Source organism: Tachypleus tridentatus, chromosome 2 (genome assembly GCF_004210375.1).
Source record: "Tachypleus tridentatus isolate NWPU-2018 chromosome 2, ASM421037v1, whole genome shotgun sequence".
Classification (NCBI taxonomy): Eukaryota; Metazoa; Arthropoda; class Merostomata; order Xiphosura; family Limulidae; genus Tachypleus; species Tachypleus tridentatus.
The window spans coordinates 151222371-151246942 of NC_134826.1; the positions used below are offsets into that span (position 1 = coordinate 151222371).

The 24572-nt window shown below is 31.2% G+C and overlaps 1 protein-coding gene across 1 annotated transcript in view; it reads right to left on the bottom strand.

Annotated features, from left to right (window-relative positions):
• The window catches only part of LOC143245366 (uncharacterized), a 35336-nt gene extending 11338 nt beyond the window's left edge, over positions 1–23998 (bottom strand). Inside the window, exons 1-8 of the mRNA XM_076491626.1 lie at positions 23859–23998; positions 22531–22632; positions 15007–15182; positions 8000–8083; positions 6802–6835; positions 3957–4101; positions 2802–2851; positions 702–869 (exon numbers count right to left, since the gene is read on the bottom strand). Of these exons, the coding sequence (XP_076347741.1) occupies positions 702–869; positions 2802–2851; positions 3957–4101; positions 6802–6835; positions 8000–8083; positions 15007–15182; positions 22531–22576 (703 nt within the window). The 5' untranslated portion in view covers positions 22577–22632; positions 23859–23998. The remainder of the gene's footprint in view (positions 1–701; positions 870–2801; positions 2852–3956; positions 4102–6801; positions 6836–7999; positions 8084–15006; positions 15183–22530; positions 22633–23858) is intronic.
• Positions 23999–24572: the final 574 nt, after the last annotated feature.

The window sequence follows — 24572 nt, forward strand, 5'->3', positions numbered from 1 at the left end:
ATAGTCTGCCTTACGGAAAGCAGATGCTATTATTATGATTCTATATATGCACTGTGTTACTGAGGGTCGTTTTGAAACAACTATTACAGCATATATCAAGTTTATCATGAATATCATTCATTATTTAAATGAGGTACGTACATAACCAACAATTTACTTTGCATACTTTAACTTCCTGAAAAGGATAGTTATTTAATTCTCTATATAATATAACATATTCCTTTACTTTATAAGTATATATTCACATATAATAAATGTTGCACTTGTTATAATGTTTGGCATGAAACACATTCTTATTTTATCCTCTATTCAAGATATGCTTAAAGGGTGTGCACAGTTAGTGAGAAGAAGTTTTGAACCCGCGACTCGTGGATTGCAAGTCGAGCGTACTAACCATGTAACCATTCCAGGCCATAAATAAAGAAGGCTACGATATAAGACAAACGTGGCAGATGATCTAGACTTTTTTTTTTAACTGTGTGTTACGTTACACAAGACATGTTTTTTGGCCTTTAGAAAATCATCTGACAAATTACAATGAAAATGTTTTGTTTTGGAATATCTGGCATCATACATTAAAACACTTTTAAAATTACTTACTGAAGTCGAGATCTATCTTTTGTGTCTTCTGTTACAAACAAATAACAAAATACTTGCACATGTGAATCTAATGAAAACATTAATAAAGTAAAAACAATTACCAAACTTCCAGAGAGCTATTCTGTTGTCAACAGCGACCACTATAAAATTAAAAAAGCCAGCCTCGTTTTCATTCACGGTTGAACGTTGATCGTAAGTTTCAGAATGATCCGTGTTACGTCTATTATTCATTAACTGAGGCATCATCCAATATAAGCCCGTTTTAACACCTGAGAAGCGAAACAATGTAGTTTAAATTATGAATAGTCGAAACAAGAAGAAATTATTCTAAAGTAAAATATGGTTAATAGATCTCTATAATCATGCACCAGTAAACTAATAATCCAATATTCTACGCACACGAATTTGCACTTGAATAATGTACAATACGGATACTTAAAAAAGTGTTGTTTGTAATAAAATAAACACACTTACTTTACAAAACATTGCATGGAAAAAATAATAAGAAATTGTATGCTTATAACTGCAATTTCCATTATAATGTTGTGGCGAATAATCTTATGTCGACATCTCTTTGAAGAAAAGGTATTTATACAGATCATTACATGAAACAGGATTAAGAGATTTGCCTAAAAACAATACCATCACTGAAATATATGTGTGAAAAATAAAGATAATACGTGATATTTTATACCCAAAATTTTCTAAGGATTCGTAATGGTTCCAATGATAATTTATTTGATTAACAATTTCCTCTCACTGAATTCAACTTTATGGTACAGTATAATTATTTGTTCAGAGTCCATATGGTATCTTTAAAAGTGTTTTTATATATAAATATGTAATGGATTAAAATGCAAGTTGTTTTAGTAAAACACGAAACACACAACATACACTTCGACAGTGAAAGTAGCCTTCTTTTGGCTTGTTTTTGTCAAAGTTACCAATATCGATTGGAACGGCACATACATACATATTTCGGACCAAAACTGTTTTTGTTGTACGCCACCCATCCAAATTAGATTTAGCGAAAACCGTTGTCGGCCATGAATATAGTTGACTTAGTGGAGCTGAATTACCATTTTATACGGTTCTTTTTTGAAAACAACAAAACAAACTAAATAAAGAATGTGGTGTTAAGACATACACCAGGCCTAATATTAAAGTGTTATGTTTAAAATACAATAGGCCTAGTATTAATGTCTTATGTTAAAAATGCAGTAGGCCTAGTATTAATGTCTTATGTTTAAAATACAATAGGCCTAGTATTAATGTCTTATGTTAAAAATACAGTAGGCTTAATGTTAACGTCTTTTGATCAGTAAATGAATCTAACAATGCTTCGATAGCTTAGAAAAGAGGTACACGCTGTAACAACTAATGTAAAAAAACATTTCAACGACATTATATCTGCTATAGTCATCAAACATAACACAATTTCTTGATAGCAGTTTGCTGAACGACATATGATACACACAAATGTTAATATACCACAAAATAACCCACTATAATTCAAACGTAATCTACCATCCCTCGTGTTGAAGTGTAGACCAAATGGTGACACAGTGTGACTCTCTTAGCGTTCTGGGCTATACACCTGTACAGACATCTATTAGATGTCATTACCAGAAATAATAAAATCAAGTGCCACGTTTTTAGCAGTTTGTGTTTATTACAGAGACGACAGTGAAATGTCATACAAGTACTTGGTACTTTGTTAATCAACGACACCACAGTACTCACAACTGCATCTATGGAACATGTTTGGTAGTGCTATGTCTTGAACCTCGGGTTTCTAGTTAGGTAAACTAGGCCTAAGTATAAGAAGAATTTCGGTCCTATTGAAATTAAAGTTGCCTTCTTGAGTATTGAAACTGATATAATTAAAGTACAGATATTCCTAATGTCAGCTTTCAAATGTACTAAACGTTTTAAACCTAATGCACAGCATTCGAGCGTTAAGATTTAGCCAAATGTCATATACTATACTTCGGTAAGGCGAAATACCACACATAAAGACACAAATATTTGAATAATCTGATTAATTGCAGTCCTGTTTTTATAGCGGACTATCCGCCACAATATTCTAAAAAAGTGCCTCTTAGAATTACACTTTTAGGTGCAAAATGACACCCACCTGGAAAGTTAACTGTGTTCAATATATTTGAAAATGTTATTTGGAGAATGTAATCTCGACTCACCACGACATTCACTTGTTCCTTTGTCATATTTCGCCAACAATATTTTTTTCCTATAAAGGATAAAAATAATTCTATTTTAATACACCATGAGAAACAATATTCAAAAATTTTATCAGTTCTATAAATCTGAGAAACATTAAGCTTGAGACAATATAGTTTAATTATTTACTGTATAAAACTATTATACTATTTGTAATGTCTGCTGTTACCTGCATTTATTGAAAATTTACTTTGCGTATAGTGTTGTAAAATTAATACATGAAGCTGCCTATAAGATTTAACCTAACATCTATTACTGACATGTTTTAAACTGAAGTACAGTCTTAGGCCCAGATTTAGTTCATTGATGAGTCTGGAGGCTCATACTGCTAGAGCCTGGGTTTCAATACTCCTGATTTGTACAGCACAGATAATCTGTTGTGTAGCTTTGTGCTCAACAATACATCATGGTTCAGAATTTTTATTTTTCTTCCGTACTCATTACTGTACATACGGAATAAAATAAACAATAGCTAATTTAATCAGCAAAATTAGAAATATAGAAATAGGGAAGTAATGAATCAAAAAAGTAAATTCGTCATTCTGACCCTTTTCAGATAGGAGCGAGTTGGCCCTGTGGTAAAGCTCTGGCATGTCGAGTTCGACTCTGAACAATACTACAAATATACCCTGTATTTTAAGTTGCGAGTGTTTTATAAAAGTTACAATCAAACCCTTATCTTTGATATTCAAGATTTTAAATTCGAGGCGACGGTATATAGTTCTAGGAGTTTTGCCATAAACATAAAATACAAACCCCTTTCCAAGCATTTTGCAAACAGAAGAAAATAAATATTGAACGAAAGAAATAAAAAAAAAAACCTTTTGAAGTATAGTCTGCAGACTTATAGTGCTAAAACCCCGTTTCGATACTCGAGGTGAGAAAAGCCCAGATAGCCCCTTGTGTAGCCTTGCACTAAACTTGAAAGAAAAACAAGAAAACCCTGAAGTAGCTACTTCTAGCTACAATTGGAGAAGCTTCAATGGTATGGCCAAAATTTGACGCCAATATACTATTCTCAGCATATTACTGTTATGTATACTTAATACACGAAAATACTAACTAATTATACAGCAGTAATAAGGCTATAGAATAAAATACAGTTCCAAACATACTTTTCTTCCAGCATGGCCCATTTCAACGTAATGGCAAATCTTGGAGAACATTCTCTGTTTGATGAAGAATTACACTGAGAACATCCATGAATGTATTCACACACTCTCAACTGTTCTTTATCAAATAAACAAGTCTTTTCTACTTCTGTAAGTAAAAACAATTATGATATTAAGTTATTTTGTGTTGAAAATATATTTATTTTTGCGAGATTATGGAATATGTTACTATGTCCTTTATACAGTACATTGTCTGCTGAACACGTCAAAACAAGATTCTACAAAGATTATGAAATAATATTATTAATATGGTCAGGAACTTCATTTAAAGTTACATATTCATAAGTTATGATATCAAAATATATTTAATAATCACTTGTGTCAGTGAGAGTTTTCCTGTATCAAACATCACTGGCTGTGTATAAATGGTCGAAAGCTAATTATTCTTACAAAAATTTTACCATGGTAGTAAACATCTTTATAGATGGTTACAAAACATGTACTGAGTGCTTTATTACAAAATAGTTTTAACAAGTAGCTAGTTTACAGTAAAACTACGTGCCCAAGTAAAGGTGAAATAATAACGGAGTTGTTATATTTAATGCATTCGTGATCCAAACACCTCTCGCTATTTTCAACTCTGACAACCATTATTCTTTCATTCAACACGAGAAAAACATTATAAACTATTACTTCCTTTCATATATAAATGTGATAAATATGAACTACATGTGCGAATCTGGTGAAATGTACAAAAAGTTTGTTTTGTTTTTTGAATTTCGCACTAAGCTACTCGAGGGCTATCTGCGCTAGCCATCCCTAACTTTGCAGTGTAAGACTAGAGGGAAGGCAGCTAGTCATCACCACCCACCGCCAACTCTTAGGCTACTCTTTTACCTACGAAATGTGGGATTGACCATAACATTATAATGCCCCACAGCTGAAAGGGCGAGCATGATTGGCGTGACGGGAATGTGAACCCGCGACTCTCAGATTACTAGTCGCACGCCACCTGGCCATGCCAGGCCATTACTAAAAGTAACGATACATGATGCAAAAACCAGTAAACAAGATTTCATTGACATTGGATGTTTCAGTATTGAATGTTAACTGGATTTGAAAAAAAAACGATGATTTATCTCCATTGCTGCTCTAGAAACTGATTATTCAGTCACTGAGTATTACCAACATAATGATTATGGCCACGTATCGTTTTCAATACCATAATTTCCATTCTAATAAATTTCAGCAAAAGAGGACAAGTTCATTCTTAGACTTACAATTTATTAAATAATTGATAGAAAGCTGAGTTTAACGACAATGTTTAAACATGCCAAAGACACAAAAATTCATTGAAATAATTTTGGGAAACTTAGCATGCATGACGGCCTCGTAATATTGTTACAATTCGTTTTATTGGCTATTCTTCTCATTAAAACTGTCTTTGAAATTGGAGTAGGTCTGAAAGCTTATGAAACTTTGGTTTGTGTCAACTTTAAATTATTGTCCCATATGTAATGAACTATTACCAGGAAATATAAATATATCTTTATTAGGTTGGAAAGTCCTTTCACGTAACCTTTAAAACATGTATGGTTTCGTATTATCTCGTGATGTTATCCTGGAAGATGTTGGTGCCCCATTTATGTCGCAAATGGTTTTCCTTCATTTCCTTGTAAAACAATAATCTAAGCTCTCCTTTTTTAGATGTCGTATCCTTCGACTTTGTATCATTGGCTGCCTTGGAATGTTTCTCTAACAATACGCTCCCTAGTGAGAATGTGGGGAAATATGACGTCATTATTATATAAGTACGTTAACGAATTTCGTAAAATGCTGTCTTGAAATTAAAATAATATTTTGTATTTCTATCACGGAATATGAACTGGATTGTCACCTTCTTGTTTGGACCCCAGTAGCACAGTAGCATGTCTGCGGACTCACACTGCTAAAAATCGGGTTTCGATATTCAGGGTAGGAAAGAGCACAGATAGCCCATTGTGTAGCTTTGCGCTTCACTTTAAACAAACGAACCTTCTTGTTTGCTCTGGAAATTAATAAAGTTGCTTTTATTTCTTGTTCACAGGTAGTTTTGTTTTTACAACTCTTTCCATAAGAAGTTGAATGTTCGATAATTTTGAAAAGGTACAGTAGCATTTTGAATTCCTTCTGGAGATCATACGTGATTCTTCTGGAGGTAAAACTCGGAATGACGTATGCAAAGTTACAAGTGTTGGTAATAGTGTACAAAGTCAAAGGTAACGTTCAGTATTTTATAATGTGATCTTTACTACATAGCCAACGGCTTCACTTAGACATTACCAAATATCTGGTTCTAAATAAAACTATTAATGCAATCTGGAAAATAGTAAAATACACATTATCACAGAGCTGACTGAGTACATGTAAACTGGTAACAAATATGTAACTAAACCAGCGAATTAAAATGGTCACTTAGCAATGTAAAACTGTTGGTCAAATCACTACTACCTCCTGTTAGTTCATCTTCGTGTGACTGCTAATCAAACGAGTTCTAAATAAGCATGGTAACTTTGAGTATATTAATCAACACATACAATTAGTTTTGATTATAGGGTTTGGATTATACTGTTTGGTATGCCTTACTCAGAAGGCTCGCCTTAAATTAGTTACAATGCGATAATAACGTAATATATCACCGATGTAGTAATATAATATCCTAACACTACGAAGTTAAAGTAATCTTACACTTGTGAATCCTGGGTCGTTAATCCAAGTTTCAAATATCCCTTCCTAATATCTTTCAAAAATGTTTACTTGTATGACATTTGATATATTTCAGAATACAATCTTTACTAAAATATCTTACCTCCAGAGCATGTCAAATATGAATCACAGTCTTCCTGTGAGAAAAAAAAAATATGAAAATGTGATAACTAAATTTCAAGATACATACAGTGACATCTACCGGAAAAATAGTGTTTCATGCATCAGTGATGTCGAGAAAACCCACTTGTAGAGAAATATATGTGCAAAAACGGCTCGTTTGGGTTGAGAAAATATTTTAATTAGAAGAGCGAACAAGTTCCATTCCTTCATCACTCAGAACAAACACAACATGTCAGTTTATTATTCTTTCTCTCCTTATTAACGGAAAAAGAATTACACAAATACACTTGGGATACCGAAGAAGGTAGAATCGTTGTTCGTTCTTCTATGTAAAATATTTTCTCAACCCAAACGAGCCGTTTTTGCACATATAGTGTTTCCTGCAATTTGTTTCGTTTGTAAACACAGAAAACGGTAATAAAACATTGTTACAATAAACATCGTAAAAACTGTTTAGTCAGGCCTGAATATTTAGAATATTCTTATTCAGTTAACTAAACAAGTAAAAATGTAAATATTTATTTGTAGATATACAAATAACAACTAAGTGATTTATATCAAATTATATTCAAGAGTTACACTGTCTAGAAAGTTACATTTCCTATTTTAGAAGAAAACATCAAAGTTTGTCTAATTGTCAATAATTCTGAATTATAACCATATTTGAAGATCCAGTAATAAGTTGATCATTGTTCCGATCGGAAGTTTAATTTAGTTTCGGTTGTTTCGAGTCCACCTGCTTAGTTTTGTTCACTTTACCTCTAGCTCCATTCCTTCATCACTCAGAACAAACACAACACGTCAGTTTATTATTCTTTCTCTTCTTATTAACGGAAAAGAACTACACAAATACACTTAAGATACAGATTCATTGACAAATATGTTTAAAGCCAACTTTTAACTTTTAAATATGATATTTATTAGCTTTTCTGAGTATTATTATATCAACAAACATGAAAGAATTTCAACTTTATATTTAAACAGTAATTTTAAGTTATTTTAACTTCTACTTCCTATCTAATGAGAACTGAATTACCAGTAATTAAAATGTCATTTCCTTGTTAATTCATTTACAACAAAGTTTCTGTCACTCTATTTAAAATTTCTCTCTAACAAATAAACGTTTCCGTAACTACTATCTGTCCTTTAAAGTTGATTATTGATCCAGAGACGCTTACATATTCCGAAAAACAGGCAGCCATTGCTACTACTACCAAGTCAGGGTCACATTTTTCGTATCCACCTTGTTCAGTGCAAGATTCCTGAAAGAAAATACAAATTTTCACAAGACTGAAACAGAATACAAAATCAAATAATTATATACCAACAAATAAAAAAATGAGTTAATTTCTTATGTTTTAAAATATTTGTCACTTAAACTCAATTATATCTTTGATAAAAAGCTTGGAAAACTCATAGTAATAATTTCCGTGATTTAGTAAAACAGTTTTCAGACACATCAGTATTATCTCACTGATTACACTCTCGTGAATGGTTCAGCTTGGACCTCAATTTAGGTACTTGAGCTTTGAAATCAAGAGTTCATGATTTATTCCAACATGAAACGAGGTTTGCACATTTGGACTGTGGGTGTGTTATAACAACGAGGTTAAACTAGGCTTCCATAACAAAAACACCTACAACTACAAAGTTAAACTAGTCGCCCCGAATCAATTTTTTTTTCCAGGCAGTTCGTGCAATGCAACAACAAACAATTTTATTGTTTAAATAAAACAAACCTGTAATAATAACATGAACACTGTGTATACATATAACACTACAATATGATTCATCTAATATTTCTTTGTCTCCTTTATTTTTCCAGCGGTTTCATCACTGCAGACGAAACCGTTCAGGATGTAATTTCACTAAGTATTTATAATGAAAGCATTCGTATACCGTTTTCAAGTAAACATAAATAACGTAAATTAAAAACATATTTTAAGACGTATAAACATAAAATAAAACCTTTATAACAATTGAGTGCATTAAAATATATTCAGAAATAAATAAATTAATTTTTAAGGTTGTCAATATGTTCCTTAATCATTCTTATTATAATTAAATTTTAATTTCTGTTGTTACTGAAGGAAAGCAGTTTATTTTTATCATAATTTAATACAGACAACGATATACACTGTAGAAAAGCAGATTATTTCTCTTACAATTTAATACAGATGTGATATATACTGTAAAAAATGTAGTTTAGTTTTATTATCAATTAATAAAACGTTTGCCATTGAAACGCGAAAATTCACGATAAAAAGTTTTTCAATTTACATTCAGAAACACATACTTCTGCGAAGAGAATTGAAACCACTCAAACAAGTTCCCTGTTTTACTGTTTTCATATATGACACGTCGACAGAAGTATTCCATGAAGTGGATAATGAAATATACGAAACATTTCTTACTCTTGTTGTTGACTTCACTAAAATAAAAACCTTGTGAGAAACAATTGATGTGGCATAGAAAGAAATATAATATAATACACCTATATGGAATCAATACATCCTGAGTTGAAAGGAACATGATCCATTTATATGGAATTAATGAATCATGAATATAAAAGAAACATGATATACTAGATAGAAACAGCGAATCCTTATTAGCAAGAGGCGTGATCCACCAAAATAAAAGCATTTGGTCCTGAATAAGAAAGGTCACTAATACAGTATATTCTGAATAGAAATGAACATAAAGCAATGGATTCTCAGTAAAAGGAAATATAATGTGAATTTGTGAAAGTATCTGATCCTTAATGGGAAAAATGATAAAGCACTTATATCGACAGTATTCTTCTTGTTATATAAAATTTTAAGAGATAAGAGTGAAACAAAAACAGAACAAAAGAAGGAAATTATGAGAGAAAAATAATATCAAAGAAAGATAAACCTCTGTGATGATAGTGAATGGCGACTGGAAATAACACTGGTTAGAAGTGGTAATACATAAAAAATTAGCTTTTGAAACAAGGGTGAAAAATACTGAAGAAGCAAACAAAAGATACCTATACATTATGAGAAACACAGGTACCTAAAACATAGTTACAATACTAAATCTACTGGAAGCTCAGCATTACAAGTTATTTATGAAAAACACAGTTATTACAAGCACACTTACAGAAAGCCAATTCTATAAATATTGAAAAGCTAAAAAACAAGAACAAAAATAAAACTTTTAGAAAGATAGTTACCAAATATCAAACTACAAGAAGCTGCGAGAGACGTGACTGAAACTTTTAAAATAAAATTCCATATTCTAGCTTTTCATCATAGCCCAATATGTTATCTTTACTATATGAGTGTGTAAAATTTCAGAGTTAAGTGTCACAAATACAGAAATATTTACTAACGAAACTTCACGATACACTAATACACTACAAACATCATAAATTGTAAAACACTGAAATACCTCTCATACAAATTTTGTACATGATGCTCATACTGCTATTTCAGTTAGAGTTCTTGTTTCATTTCTGTAACATTATGTGTAAACAAACACTGAAATGACCATGAGATATTTTGAAATAATTTACGGTAATGTATGGTATATTATCTTTTACACTTATAAAAAACATCTAATTTTATTATTTGTTTTTTTCCCATTAAAATAAATATTTAGTCTCAAATGTAAGAGATTTGGATCAAGTACACTGAAAGTCTGGATAAAGGTCAAAGGTTACATTGTTTTGTGTCTAGCTCAAGTATATAGATACTTGATAAACCTGTACTTTCTATTTCCATATACTGATAATAGCATATTAGGATATGATGAAACACATCAGTTTTAAGTGATAGAGAATTAGTCTAATATCCAAACATCCAACATGATCGGGGTAGTCAAATTAATTGGGAATTTCAACTGCATGATTTATATTATAGAGTTTCCTGTACTCATTTCAGCTCGAATTACTTTGGATAATGCACCCTATGTCTTGTCTGAAGGAATTTGTTCTGTATGATTAAAAAGTGTTAGAACAAATATATAACACCAGTATTGTTACATTGGGCTATGTCAGTGTTTTATAAACTAATATTTTTATTTGTAAATAGTATATTACTGTCTCGAAGTTTTGTTAAATGATGTATCAGTATGAGTGATAGCTAATTTTGATTTTACATGTTGAAATGTGATGATACGTAAACTTTGTATGAGAATTATAAATGAAGAATTTTATAATTTTTCAAACATAGCTGTTAGAAACAGAAATTTATAGCGTGTAATGTACCAAAATAAAATTAAACTTCACATGTAATTATCTGAAATTTGATTTTAGTTGTTGGTTAATTATTAAATTAAGATGAGTATAAATTATATTTTCTGACTAGTTTTGTCTGTAATTTTGGCTGTTGCTGTTTTTTGGGAACAGTTTATTAAGTAGTGAGCATAAAAGATTTTAGCTCTTAAGTTTGATGAAGTCAGCGAACTACAAGATTTCAATATGCTTGTCAAGTCTTTGATTTTACTTTGTTCTTGTATTAATAAATAGCAAAAATGTTGGATTTATAAAACCTGAAGAATACTCACTTGGTTTATAATTAAAGGTGGTTTTAATATTATGATTGTCAACTCTTTTTTTTTGTTATTAACTATGTTCGTTTGTGTTACTGATCACCTAATGCGTTTAAACATTATAGTGTGGGTAAAAAGAGGATTTTACAAAGGATAGAATTTAAATAAAATTTTTGATTTGTTAATAAATATTTCATATATACATTAGAATCACTATATAGTGGTGTTACTTTCATCTAGTAAGTATCATTACAACCCGGAAATAACGTATTTTACTCAATGGTTTATGTCTGCCTGTTTCAAAATGTCTAATTCCAGTTCTTTACTTTCAACGCTATTTTCGTTTTATACTTAAAATTTTCAGAAATACTGGTTGTTGTTGTTGTTTTTTTCTATATGAAAATGTTTTCTTTCCTTTGTTTTCCTAACAATCAAAGTTTATCAATGTTATTTGAGTTGTACATTTTAAACAGTACTAGTATGAGATAGACAATGTTTGCAGATGTTTTGATTTATACATAAACAAAACGTTTTATGCATAAGATTCCAATTAATCAAGAAATAAATTCTGGATGAAGATTTTTTTAAATATCTCCAGAAAGATAAAAATAGTGATAGATAAACATTTTACTACATAGATCCTTTAAGGCTTAACAGAACAACTCAATTTATAAAGATAAACAAGAATTATTCAATACTATTTAGGATGAAGAAATGTTATACAAAGCATAAATACAAAATAGTTTAGCAGTAAGTGCTTTACACATAAAACGTTTGGAAATGCAAAAGTGTGTCATGCAAATTAAATACACAATCAAAACTAGTATCAACATGTTAAATGCATATTAAATTTACTCATAAAACACAATTCGCTGTATTAAGTCTTGTTCAAAACTGATAAAAACGATACATTAAGTATGATAAAATTATCTTCGATTCGATAATTGTAAAAGTATGTCAAGTAAATTATTTATTATACTATGATATTTACTTTATTCAAATAATGAATATATTATTTGAGTATATTCATGATGTCAAAGAAAAGCACGTAGATTCAAGAAGAGTTGATACAAAATAATAAAAACTCTATAACCCAAGCACTTTCGAAAGGTAAATCTTTCTTGTTCAGAGGCAAGTAGAAAGGTTCACCTTTCATGAGCACTCGTGTTACAAGTTTTATCATTTTGTATTAAGGTAGTATGTGGGATAAATCTAACATATGTAACAGTCTTACAACAGGTTCTCTCTTTAAAATAATGGTTTTACTTATATAGATAATTAGATCTATTCTGATATGTTGAAACGCTTACAGACAACCTAACATGAGTTCATCATTTTATTACACTACCAGTTTATAGAAATACTATTTGCCCTAACAGAACTAGCTTTGGTAACATTATACATCTAATAAGATCATCTGTCTGTAGAATCTTAGTAAGACTTTATAATAATAACACCATCCACCCATAGAAGCACTGTTAGTCTTTACAAAAACATGTAATATGTAAGTGAAAACTATAAAGTTACTGTGAGCATGAGTAAAATGAAATATTTTCTCAAGAATTCATTTACTGTTGTACACATTAAAAATCATTATTATGTTGGTAGAGGAATACCATAAGAATATATCTCATCCATAAAGCTAAAGAAATTAAATAGTAGAGGCCTATGTTAAATTATGATGAAAAAATCTATCCTTTCTGGACAGATGTTTGTAAGAACATGCTAAGTAAATAACATAAGGTACTATTGATTAATCGATCATCCTACAGACTACTATACCATTGTCATTCGTAGTATCATCCTACAAACTATGGTACCATTATTATTAGTGGCATCATCCTACAAACTATGGTACCATTATTATTAGTGACATCATCCTACAAACTATAGCACCATTGTTATTAGTGACGTCATCCTACAAACTATAGTACCATTGTTATTAGTGACGTTATCCTACAATCTGTAGGACCATTGTAATTAGTAACGTCATCCAACAAACTGTGGGACCATTGTAATTAGTAAAGTCATCCTACAAACTATGGTACCATTGTAATTAGTAACGTCATCCTACAAGTTATAGTACCATTGTAATTCATAACATTATCCTACAAACCACAGTAGCATTGTTATTCGTAGCATCATCTTACAAACTATGGTACCATTATTATTAATAGCATCATTCTACAAACTATGCTACAATTGCTATTAGTAACATCATCCTACAAACTATGATACCATTGTTATTAATAACGTCATCCTACAAACTATGGTACCATCGTAAATAGTAACGTAATTCTATAAACTGTGATACCATTATAACTGGTAGCGACATCCTCTTATAATAACAATATCCTGTAAGTTATTTTTAAATAACTTATTTCTCGTCATAATTAATAAAAATAATCGTTTTACTTATTAAATAAAGATGTTAATGACATTAAATTATTAATTTTGAGACTGATTATTGATATAAAGCTGATATTTATTTATCTACATTACACAAACTGGCTGCGCGATCATAATACCAACGTATCCTCTGGTGACACTTTGTGGAACTATGACCCTAAACAGCCGCGACTTATGGTGCCTATTAGATAACAGTTATTTAATCCTCAAGCGCTTACATTCTTTTTAACTGAATATCTACAATAATTGCCTATCTTATATTTGTTGTTTTTACAGCTGTGTAGCTAAGAAAATGTATTTATATAAGGAAAGCCTTTATATCCTTCCTAACACGTGTCTCTAGACAGATACAGTCTCAGTCACCAGATTCAGTCTCATAGCATTATCATAAAGCCTTGTTGATTTGGGAGAGATCCATAAATGTATTATCAGAGTGCCTTATTGGCAGGAGAAGCTCCCTAAATGTTCCAAGTATCTGCAGATAATTGTTGCTCCAGCTGATGATGTCATTGCTCTTTCTTGGAGACTTTGCCTATTACATACATTAAATCTCTCTATGATCATTGGTGTCTCAAATAAATATTTATCTTTCTTAGACGGATCATATGTAAATTGATCCAGTTATCTGTCAGTCGAATATTGTTACCTTGAGGTTGGTACAACGTTGTAATTTGCTGTGTGAAATAGTTTTATCTTTAGATTTACTCTGTTCAGTCCTTTAATTATATCACTAACAAACCTAGAATTCATTATTAAACCTAAATTAACGATGCAATTTTACCGTTAAGCAAACTATTCATCATGCCGTGTGGATAAACATTAATTTTAAACCATCTATGGTTCACTGCTTTTCACACAGTAATAAAACAGGATACACATAATGCTTAGATATTTTATGGATTCTAACAAGATTCAGTATTTTTTAATCAAATTTATTTTGTTTTTGTCTACCATATAGCTCTCTACTTTTATCAATATAATGGGTAGCTTTGTTTCTTTGGAATTGAGCACAAAGCTACACAAAGGGTTATCTGTGCTCTGCCCACCACGGGTATTGAAATCCGGTTTCCAGTGGTGTTAGTCCATAGACATTCTGCTGTGACACTTGGGACGTAATGAGTAGTTTAACTGGTTTTACATTAAAATAAACTTACTGTTAACAAAACACTAGTTAATTAAAGATTCGATGGAAATGAAGTGGAAACGTTCGTAATGAATGAATTATTTTGTGGGAAAGAAGAATATTCTCACATAACTGTACCTGATAAAGAAGACAGTCCTTCCATTTCGATAGAAGGCCATTCAGAATGGAGAATCTCTCTTCCTTCAATCTCTTGTTTCTTTCCAAAATTAGTACATTTTCTTCAGGTTTCTGATCTTCTACCTTTCCTTTATACAACTCACTGGTGTTGTTCCTATGTACCAAAGCCACTAGTGCTACAAATTAAGATGTATATAAAGGCATTTAGTTGGAGTTATATTTCAAGTTAATTTTTTTTACAAAAACGTTCACATCACTTTTACTAGATTGATATTCTAATTAAAATATATTGTTTGTAAACAGTAATAAAGGTGATACTAAACTTCCCTAGTATTTGTTTGTAAATACCAAAACATCTAGGTTAAAACATTTCGGTAAATTTAAATTATTTTCATGTTATTTCTCTTCTCGTCTTTATATTTAATTGTATTGTCTGTCAGACTGTTAAGCACATCTTATCAATTCTCCTGTATCATATTACATTCACAAAAACTTTAGGGCCATTTCAAATTTCGCACTTATTGTTTGACCAGTTTCTTAAATGATATTGACTTACATATTTCTTAGTCTTTGCCAATGCTAACACAGTTACACATTAGCTGTTTTAAGTGTTACTATAAGTGCAAAGAGTCCGTAAACTTATCCTCTTTTGGTTTTCCTTTAGTATATCACTGATAAAAGTAGACTTCCATCATCTTCATGTGAATGATGGTTATGTTTATTATGTGGAAAATCAATAAACTGATTATTTTAAGTGTTCAATTATGTCTGTTTACCTTATTTAAGTTACCGTCCAAAGTTGGCTTCCTTTAAATAATTTCACCATGTAACACAAATTTTGTTCCTGCATACTATGTGTTATTTCTTAATTGCTTATGTTGTAAAAGTACAAAAATAGCCATTATTCCCTTCAAACTTTGCTTTTCTGACCTGGATAATGAAATTTAGAAATTAACTTTTTTTTTTGTAAAAACAGGCAAATTTGCACATTTTCATTTACATAAGATCTGAATAAAACAACATATAAATCAAGATGTACATGTATTTATACTAGAGTTATACAAAAATGAACAAAAATGTTTAGAAGTGAGTAGGTTTTCGAGATTTGCGACCGTAATGTAAATCACTTTGACATATCAGTCCCCAAACATAGCCTCCCATCGTTATATCCTCCCAAGTCACAAAAGCAAAGGTTGAATAGAAAAATAGGTCTTTTCCATTTACTTTAGGCCTTAACAATTGGGAAATAACACTTTCTGCCCAGGAACAAGAAAAAGGAAAAATTTTGTTACATTGTGTTATCGCTGCATTTTTAAAAGACAGTATGTATTCTGTACACCAGGTTGAATAGTAACATGGTTATTCCGAGTAACAACTAAAAATTTACCACCTTTTACTTTACTGTTTATTCAATCCTGTGACTAATAATTTATTTTATTTATATAACTTTGTGTAAGTATGATATTTCGTAGAACTTATATGTTTCGTTACATCTGGTCCTGTTCTATCTTACAACGTGAACATTAATATTAGTTCTGCAGTGTATTTTACATGTAAAATGATTTTTCGAAATGTTTTCATGTCGAACACACGTCTCTCCTCCTTCTATACTTTGGATAATTCAGCTAATGTATGAGAATCTGCACCCACTTCCTCAGTCTCATAGTATAGAAACCCATAGGCCTTGCATGTAGTGGGTTAAATGGTACGTATCTGTGTGAAATAGCATTAACAAAAGTTTGTCTTCAATTGCTTGAAGTAAGTTATGGTTGAATATTGTGGAAAGATATGTGAACAAATTACTGATGCCACTTTTTCATTAGAAAATCCTTCCTGATTAAGGTTTGTACTGTTCCCTGAGGTAAAATATGACACTCACTTATCTTCATGAATTATTATTCCTTGCAGGTTGCTGCACTTTTCTTATGAAGAGTGAAGTATGACTTATTTCAGGTTCCTTTCTGGATGGTCGTGGTACTCCAAGTTGATCAATATTCATTTGTTTTCCAATATCATTAAATACAAAGGATATTCAAGTTCGAAAAATTCTAAAATCCCAATCTAAAAGCATCTTTATGTTCTTGTGTCATAAATGATGACGAGAAACCCAATTGAAATAAAAATGTATTTCAGAACGGCTGGTATGGATATTAACATTTTATTGATAAGCAAAGAATAACGTTTCGACCTTCCTACGTCATTTTAACATTCACAAAACTGATAATTTTGTATTTCTACAAACTCAGTTTTCTGATCATTTGGTTCCTTTCTGTTTTTCACTAGTATTTTAAGTGTTACACACAATACTGAGTTTTTAATACTGTTTTAAATGTTACACACAATACAGAGTTTTATTACTACTTTATTATTAGTTTTTATTACTCGTTGTGATGGTTTTAAAGCCATCAACTTTTTAGTTCAGTTCTCTTCCTTGACTTCTAATGAAATAACATTGATTATGAACATGCATAATAGAAGTTACTTTTACTCATTCAGACATCCACATGCAAAATACTTACACGTTTGTGTAAAATCGCGTTTTTAGTATGTATATGATTATGTCATTTAAAAAGAAACTCCCACGTAATAATTTTAATTTATTATTATATTCTATAAATAAAATATTACCTTTATTTTCAATATATCCAGAACCACTAATGATCAATAAACATTATATAGCACTCTCAGTGCAATAGTTTCTGGACATTCATACAAACTGTTTGTTTATTGTACACAGTAAAACTGTTTATTTTATTTACAACGTTTCATCAGATTGTGATGGTTTTACGCATGTAAATAAATCATATTATTCACAGTACGTTTCTGTGACTTATTAACGATAAACTTCAACAATAAACAAACACCAAACAGTCCACGTGTTTTAAAATAATATATTAAAACAAGTCAAATATATATGAACAAATGTTTGTCATATAGTTAATTACCACAACTGGATCTGGAGTTTTAAATAATTCTCTTTTTCATTGAAAGTCCACACAGGATGGTTTGATTACTTTATAACCTAATTGAGAAGAAGAATTATCCTTCTATGCTCAGTTTTCACAATATAATCGGTGATAAATTCAGTTACATTATCCCTTGGGTTACCACAGCTGTATCCAGAGCTTTAATTCTCTTTTACGTCTTAAGTTCACACACGCTAGTTCATGAAGTTAATTTAGAACACAATTGATAACACAAATTATTCTTCTCTGGTCTGTTATTACAATAAAACTTGTGATAATTACACTTTAAACTCGCCACTATACACACACTCTTAATTGGTAAATTTAGAAACACTGTCTACATCTACTTGACAATATTTTTCACTATCTCTTTCTTACCTTCACTTTCACTTACTAACTTCACATTTCCTACTTGTATTTATAAGTAACTCAACTAAGACTATAACATTATTCACAATACTAGACATATGATGCAATAATACTTACTTGAAACAACGAAAAACTTCAAAAGATTTGAGAAACATGACATTACTTTACAGCAATTTAACACACAACAATTGATTTGTAAACAGTTGTGTACCAGTCGTAATCAGGTGAGTTACAAGAACCACGACCAACAAAATTTATAAAGTACCTTCAATACATCCTGACGACGACGAAGAAGATCGAAACATTGTTCGCTCCTCTACTAGTGCTTTTTCTACCTATACCAGCCGTTTTTAAATATATAACCTTCAATACAATAGTTTATGGAAATTAACACAGCTTTTGTATACCACTTGATGATGCCAGGTTTAGCTGGTGAAACGTTGTGAATATAATAAACACTTTTATTATGCCGAACCGATACAGAACTTGTGTGATTTTGAAGAAAAAAAAGAGAATATAATAAATTTTAATATTTAATTTAGTTTCTGAAAACGTTATGAACACACCTAAATAAATATATAACATTCTTGATGACGAGAAATGCACTTAAAATAAAAATGTTTCTCAAAACGGCTGGTATGGGAATTACCACTTTTACTGATAAGCAGAGAACAGCATTTCAACAAGAATGTTAGCTAGAACTGGTGACACGGGATTCCTCATACTTGGACCATTTATTTGTGGGTAGTTTTGATCACCCGATACAATTAACGATGAAATCAACAAAATAAAACAACACTTCATCAACATCAACAAACTTCCTCAAAAAAACCGTGGAAAAAATATGCACACACATGTAGACCAACAACAATCAAACAACGATAAATCCCAAGATACAACAAACCACAAAACCTTACACTGCTGCATACCATATGTTCCCAACATCAGCAAAAAGACAACCAACAGTTGGAAAAACTGATAACAAAACACAACATTCCACTAAACACCAAATTTATTGAAAAACCAGGTACAAAACTAAAGTCCATGCTATGTAAAAACTAAACTGGCAAACACAACTTTAACATTATTTAAAATATGCAATGCAACAACTGCTACGACTTTATAATAGAGAAGCAAACAGAAAAATGGAAACTAGACTCCAATAATACAAAAGAAAACCTACACACGTTTTTGAACACCGTTAATCAAATAAACACAATACAACCATACCAAACACCGAGATACAAAGTAGGGAAACAAATATAAACAAATGCAAAATCAAAGAAGACTTACTTATACAATAACTAAAACCAAAATTCAACCAACATAAAGGAACACCTTTATACCCATAATAATTAATAACCTAACGACCAATACAATCCCGTACCTCCAAACTATCTCTTTGTTAACCCTAAGAAGGTCGAAACGTTGTTCTCTGCTTATCAGTGAAACTGTTAATACCCATACCAGCCGTTCTGAGGTACAAAGATATGATATATTCTTCACTTGTATTGGAAAGATGACACAAGCAGTGTTTTGAATTGGCTAGGTCTTTACCCTTCTTTACCTCAAAGTAAATTAAAACTAAATGGTAAAGACTAAATTTAAAAGTTAACTAACAGAGTTATAACTTCCTGTATTCACTTGAAGCAGAACTATGTGATAGATTAAGTCTGTATATGTCGATTTTTTAATTCTTTAATCTGGATATTTTAGCGCAAGAATACACGATGAGTTTACTACACCGCCTCCCCTTTAATAAATCAAACCCCGAATTTTATCGCTGTAAGTTTGTAAAGTTGTCGTTATCCACGACGGTTTGTACAGTCGTGATGAACAGAAAATTATTGTATAAAATATGCTGAAAGTTTTTACAATAATTCTAATGATAAATAAAACCGTCAAGTAAATAGAACAACAACTATTTTGAATCTTCTTTCAGGTGTGATTGGGTAGTTTATTTGTTGTCAGAGAAGATTTCGTTTTCAGGTCTTCCCCTGGTTAAAGATTTATTGAGATGACGACATTAAAACTCTGTACTTAGTTTTGTTCAGTTCTCAGAAGACCAGAAAAGAAAACTAAAGTGAAACTAAACAAAATGATTATAAGTACGTGGGACAACCTGAAAAAAAAATCAAACAAACTGAAATGAATTCCATGAATTAAATACAATGATGAAAAACAACAAACTCTGGAAGCTATAAAACTGGTTAATTACAATTTGATATTATTATAAATCGAACGTAATTTGAGAAAATATAATAATCACAAAAATGTTCATTAAACACAAATGAAACGGTGAGTTAGAAAACTAAATAGAGTGGAAAACGTAGTTTATATTTAAACTTAAGACATATACTCAGAATTTAAGCAAAACTGTTCATAAAAATCAATTTAAAAAGATAATCGTGGATTAAAAACCCAAAGTTTGCACTACAGACGTATATAAACGTATATATGTATAATATTATTTTAAAAAGTATATTGTCTCTTTTGAGTGACTGTGATAGTTAAATCCTTTTAAACTAGATTTTCCATACAGTGTTATAAGTCTTTTCTATACCTGTTCAGGTGGTTTACTTCATTCTGTAGGTAATAATTTACCTCTTTACGTGGTTTACCTTGTTTTGCAAATGATAATTTATCTCTTCACGTGATTTACCTCGTTCTATGGATGATAATGTTCTACAGTAAGCCTCTTGTTTATTTACACTACTTCTTGGATTAAACCTCTTTCCAGTCACAGGCTTAGTTCTGCTCTTTCACCTTCATGGCTTTGACGATGTGATAAATATCATACTTGACTGAGCAGCAATCACGGTTCTCTATTCTGTTGTTGTCAACGGTTAGACAAACATCCCAACTGTCATGGCTCAGGTTGTCAACGATATTTGTCAAGGACTGGATACACATTACATCTGTCATGGTCCTGGCTGTAAACAATATTTGAGAAGGACTGGTCACACATCCCAAATGTCATGGTCCTGACTGTTAACAATATCTGACAAGGACTGGTCACATATCCCAAATGTCATCGTCCTAGCTTTAACAATATCTGACAAGGACTGGTCACACATCCCAAATGCTTTGGTTTCGGGTGTTAACAATATGTTTCAAGAGTTGTGTGTCCAACTGGGGAGAAATAAAAGAAACCTTATGCTTTTCATACCCTAAAAGACATATTGTTAGCAGCTTGGATCATTACAGGTGGAATGTGTGTCCAGCCATTGAGACATATTGTGAACAACCAGAACCATGACAGGTGAAACGTGTGTCCAGCGATTGAGACATATTGTGATCAACCAGAACCATGACAGGTGGAATGTGTGTCCAGCCATTGAGACATATTGTGATCAACCAGAACCATGACAGGTGGAATGTGTGTCCAGCCATTGAGACATATTGTGATCAACCAGAACCATGACAGGTGGAATGTGTGTCCAGCCATTGAGACATATTGTGAACAACCAGAACCATGACAGGTGGAACGTGTGTCCAGCCATTGAGACATATTGTGAACAACCAGAACCATGACAGGTGAAATGTGTGTCCAGCCATTGAGACATATTGTGAACAGCCAGAACCATGACAGGTGGAATATGTGTCCAGCCATTGAGACACATTGTGAACAACCAGAATCATGACAGGTGGAATGTGTGTCCAGCCATTGAGACATATTGTGAACAACCAGAACCATGACAGGTGGAATGTGTGTCCAGCCATTGAGACATATTGTGAACAACCAGAACCATGACAGATGGAATGTGTGTCCAGCCATTGAGACATATTGTAAACAACCAGAACCATGGCAGGTGGGATGTGTGTCCAGTCCTGGAAAATCCTTTGTAGTGTTCAATTTCATGTCTCATGATTTATTCCTTAAAAGATTGGATAAGCTACATTCTCTGAGAGAACACTATAATTTATGTGATATACTTCTTTCTAACTAGTTGACTGTGACAGAGGTGTTTCAATATGTGTCATCTCTCAAAAAACTTTTTTATACCATAAACCTCTTGTTAAAAATGAAACTCTAACAGACAGCTACCCAATACTGGTTGTTTACTTGGTGGTAACACACTACGCTGGTTCTTATGTTTTTATGTTTTATATAACTTAGCAAAAACGATCTTTATTTAACACAAAGCTTTACACGTAAAATATACATAAATAGAAAATTGTACCTTACCGAAACAAAGGTTCATCCAAAGTAAATAATTTGTTGTTATTTCCATTTGGTAGATTGTGTCCTGTGTAAATAATCTAAAGTGTCTTCTTAATTCACAGTGATCTAGAAAACAAAATAAATAATGTAGTAGGACAATGAATATAAGTTGTGATATCAAGAAAGAATAAATTAATTCAGTTTCAACTACATACAACATTGTGTTCAGTTAATTAATGTAAATAATTTTACAAAGTGCAACATATACTCAAGACTGATGTGTAAGTAGTATGACAAAAAAAGGAACATAAACCAAGATAAAATGAATCGAAATGAATCTAGAGCTACCTTATTTAAAGTAAGCTTAACGGTAACCTATTTAAATACCATGAATTTGTAACTGTAAAACAAAACAGAAAATTGACCAAGAAACATTCACTATGCAGAAACATCAATGTTCAAACATATTCTAGGATAACATTATTTTATAGAACTTACTACTCAAACATAAGGCTCAGTAAAAAGAAACTAACATAAATAAAACAAACCTTGAGTAGTTTAAACCTGGACAGAATGTACTTATGATGTCATAGATATAAACATGGTGAAGAATCTTCAGCAACACAAACCCATGTATGGTGTATGAGAATAGAACAAATGTCAGTATCTGGTACCAAAACTTTGATAAACTTTGTAATTTTGTGCATAAACAATTCTAAATCACAACAAGATATATTCATATTAACGCTAACCTAGAAGTCATACATAAGAAAAATGTCTTGAAGCACAATTCCCCATGAATAACAAAATTTTTACGAAAATGTAAACGAAAATGAATTGTAAGCACAATATACGTAGACTAAATAACTAATATGCTAATTACGTACTTTAAAATTAAAGTATACGCGGTGAACCAAGATAACATAAACGTATGATAGTTCAGTAAACTTAAACACAGTGTTTTTAAGCGTATAAACATTAGCTATATTGTTTAGAGTTACAAAAACTCATGACACATCTAAATAATATACGATAAGAGAAATATAAATCTAGACATCATAGGCCTACAATAATAATATTTATCAATATAATGTATCTGAAAATATGCCCACAGATAAGTTAAAAATATATCAAGCATAACATATTTAAAGCAACATAAAGTTAATCATAGTCTACCCGGAATAATCTAAGCGTAGTCTTCATATAGCTAGAACAACGTAAACTTGGTAGAAATTGTGTGTATTTAACAAATCAAGTATGATTTTGAAGCTTCCTTTAATCATTAACAGCTCTGTGTGCTACTTAAAATTAGTAATAAACAAGAAATGAATATTGACAATATTATACTTTACTTTTTCACCCTGCATCTGCCGTAAAGCGTTTCTTGGAGATACAGTTGCAGTTCCAAATGGAAGTGAAAATTCTGGGTTAGTGTAAGGTTGTATTTATTCACTCACAATCACGCCATCTATTCATTTCTCCTTGAGTCGCTACGCTCGTTCCTTTGATTGGTTAGGATGCATTCTCGCTGTGTGGACAGATTTTTAATTCTTTGTTTCTCAGTGAATGGAGCTGTTTCAACCATTTCTTTGACATGTATAAATATTATATCTTCTATTTATGTTAGTAGCGTTTCGTAAACGTCTTATCTTGTGAAATGATGTTTTCTGTTTTTTAGTTTCATTGAGGGTTGGTGTTTATTAATTTACAATTTATTTACAACACGACATTTGATGTTTCAATTGAGATGTTGATATTTTACGTTACTTGTTTTTAATATTTTTGTTTCAATTTCTCAATCTATTTTAAGTCTCCTGTGAAAATACCTTCCAGTTTTAGGAATTCACTGAACAGCTGTAACCTAGTGTCATAAATATTTACGTTTAACTGATAATTTGTTCTACTTACTAACATTGGTTCGCCTTTTCTATGTTGATTTTCATATATATCTTCAGCATCTTCTGTTGAGGATACCTGTATGGCTTTGTATCTCTTCTTTACTTTAATGTATTAAACTTTGGTCATCAGCAAAACGTAATTAGTTTAAGGGTTTTGGATTTAAATTT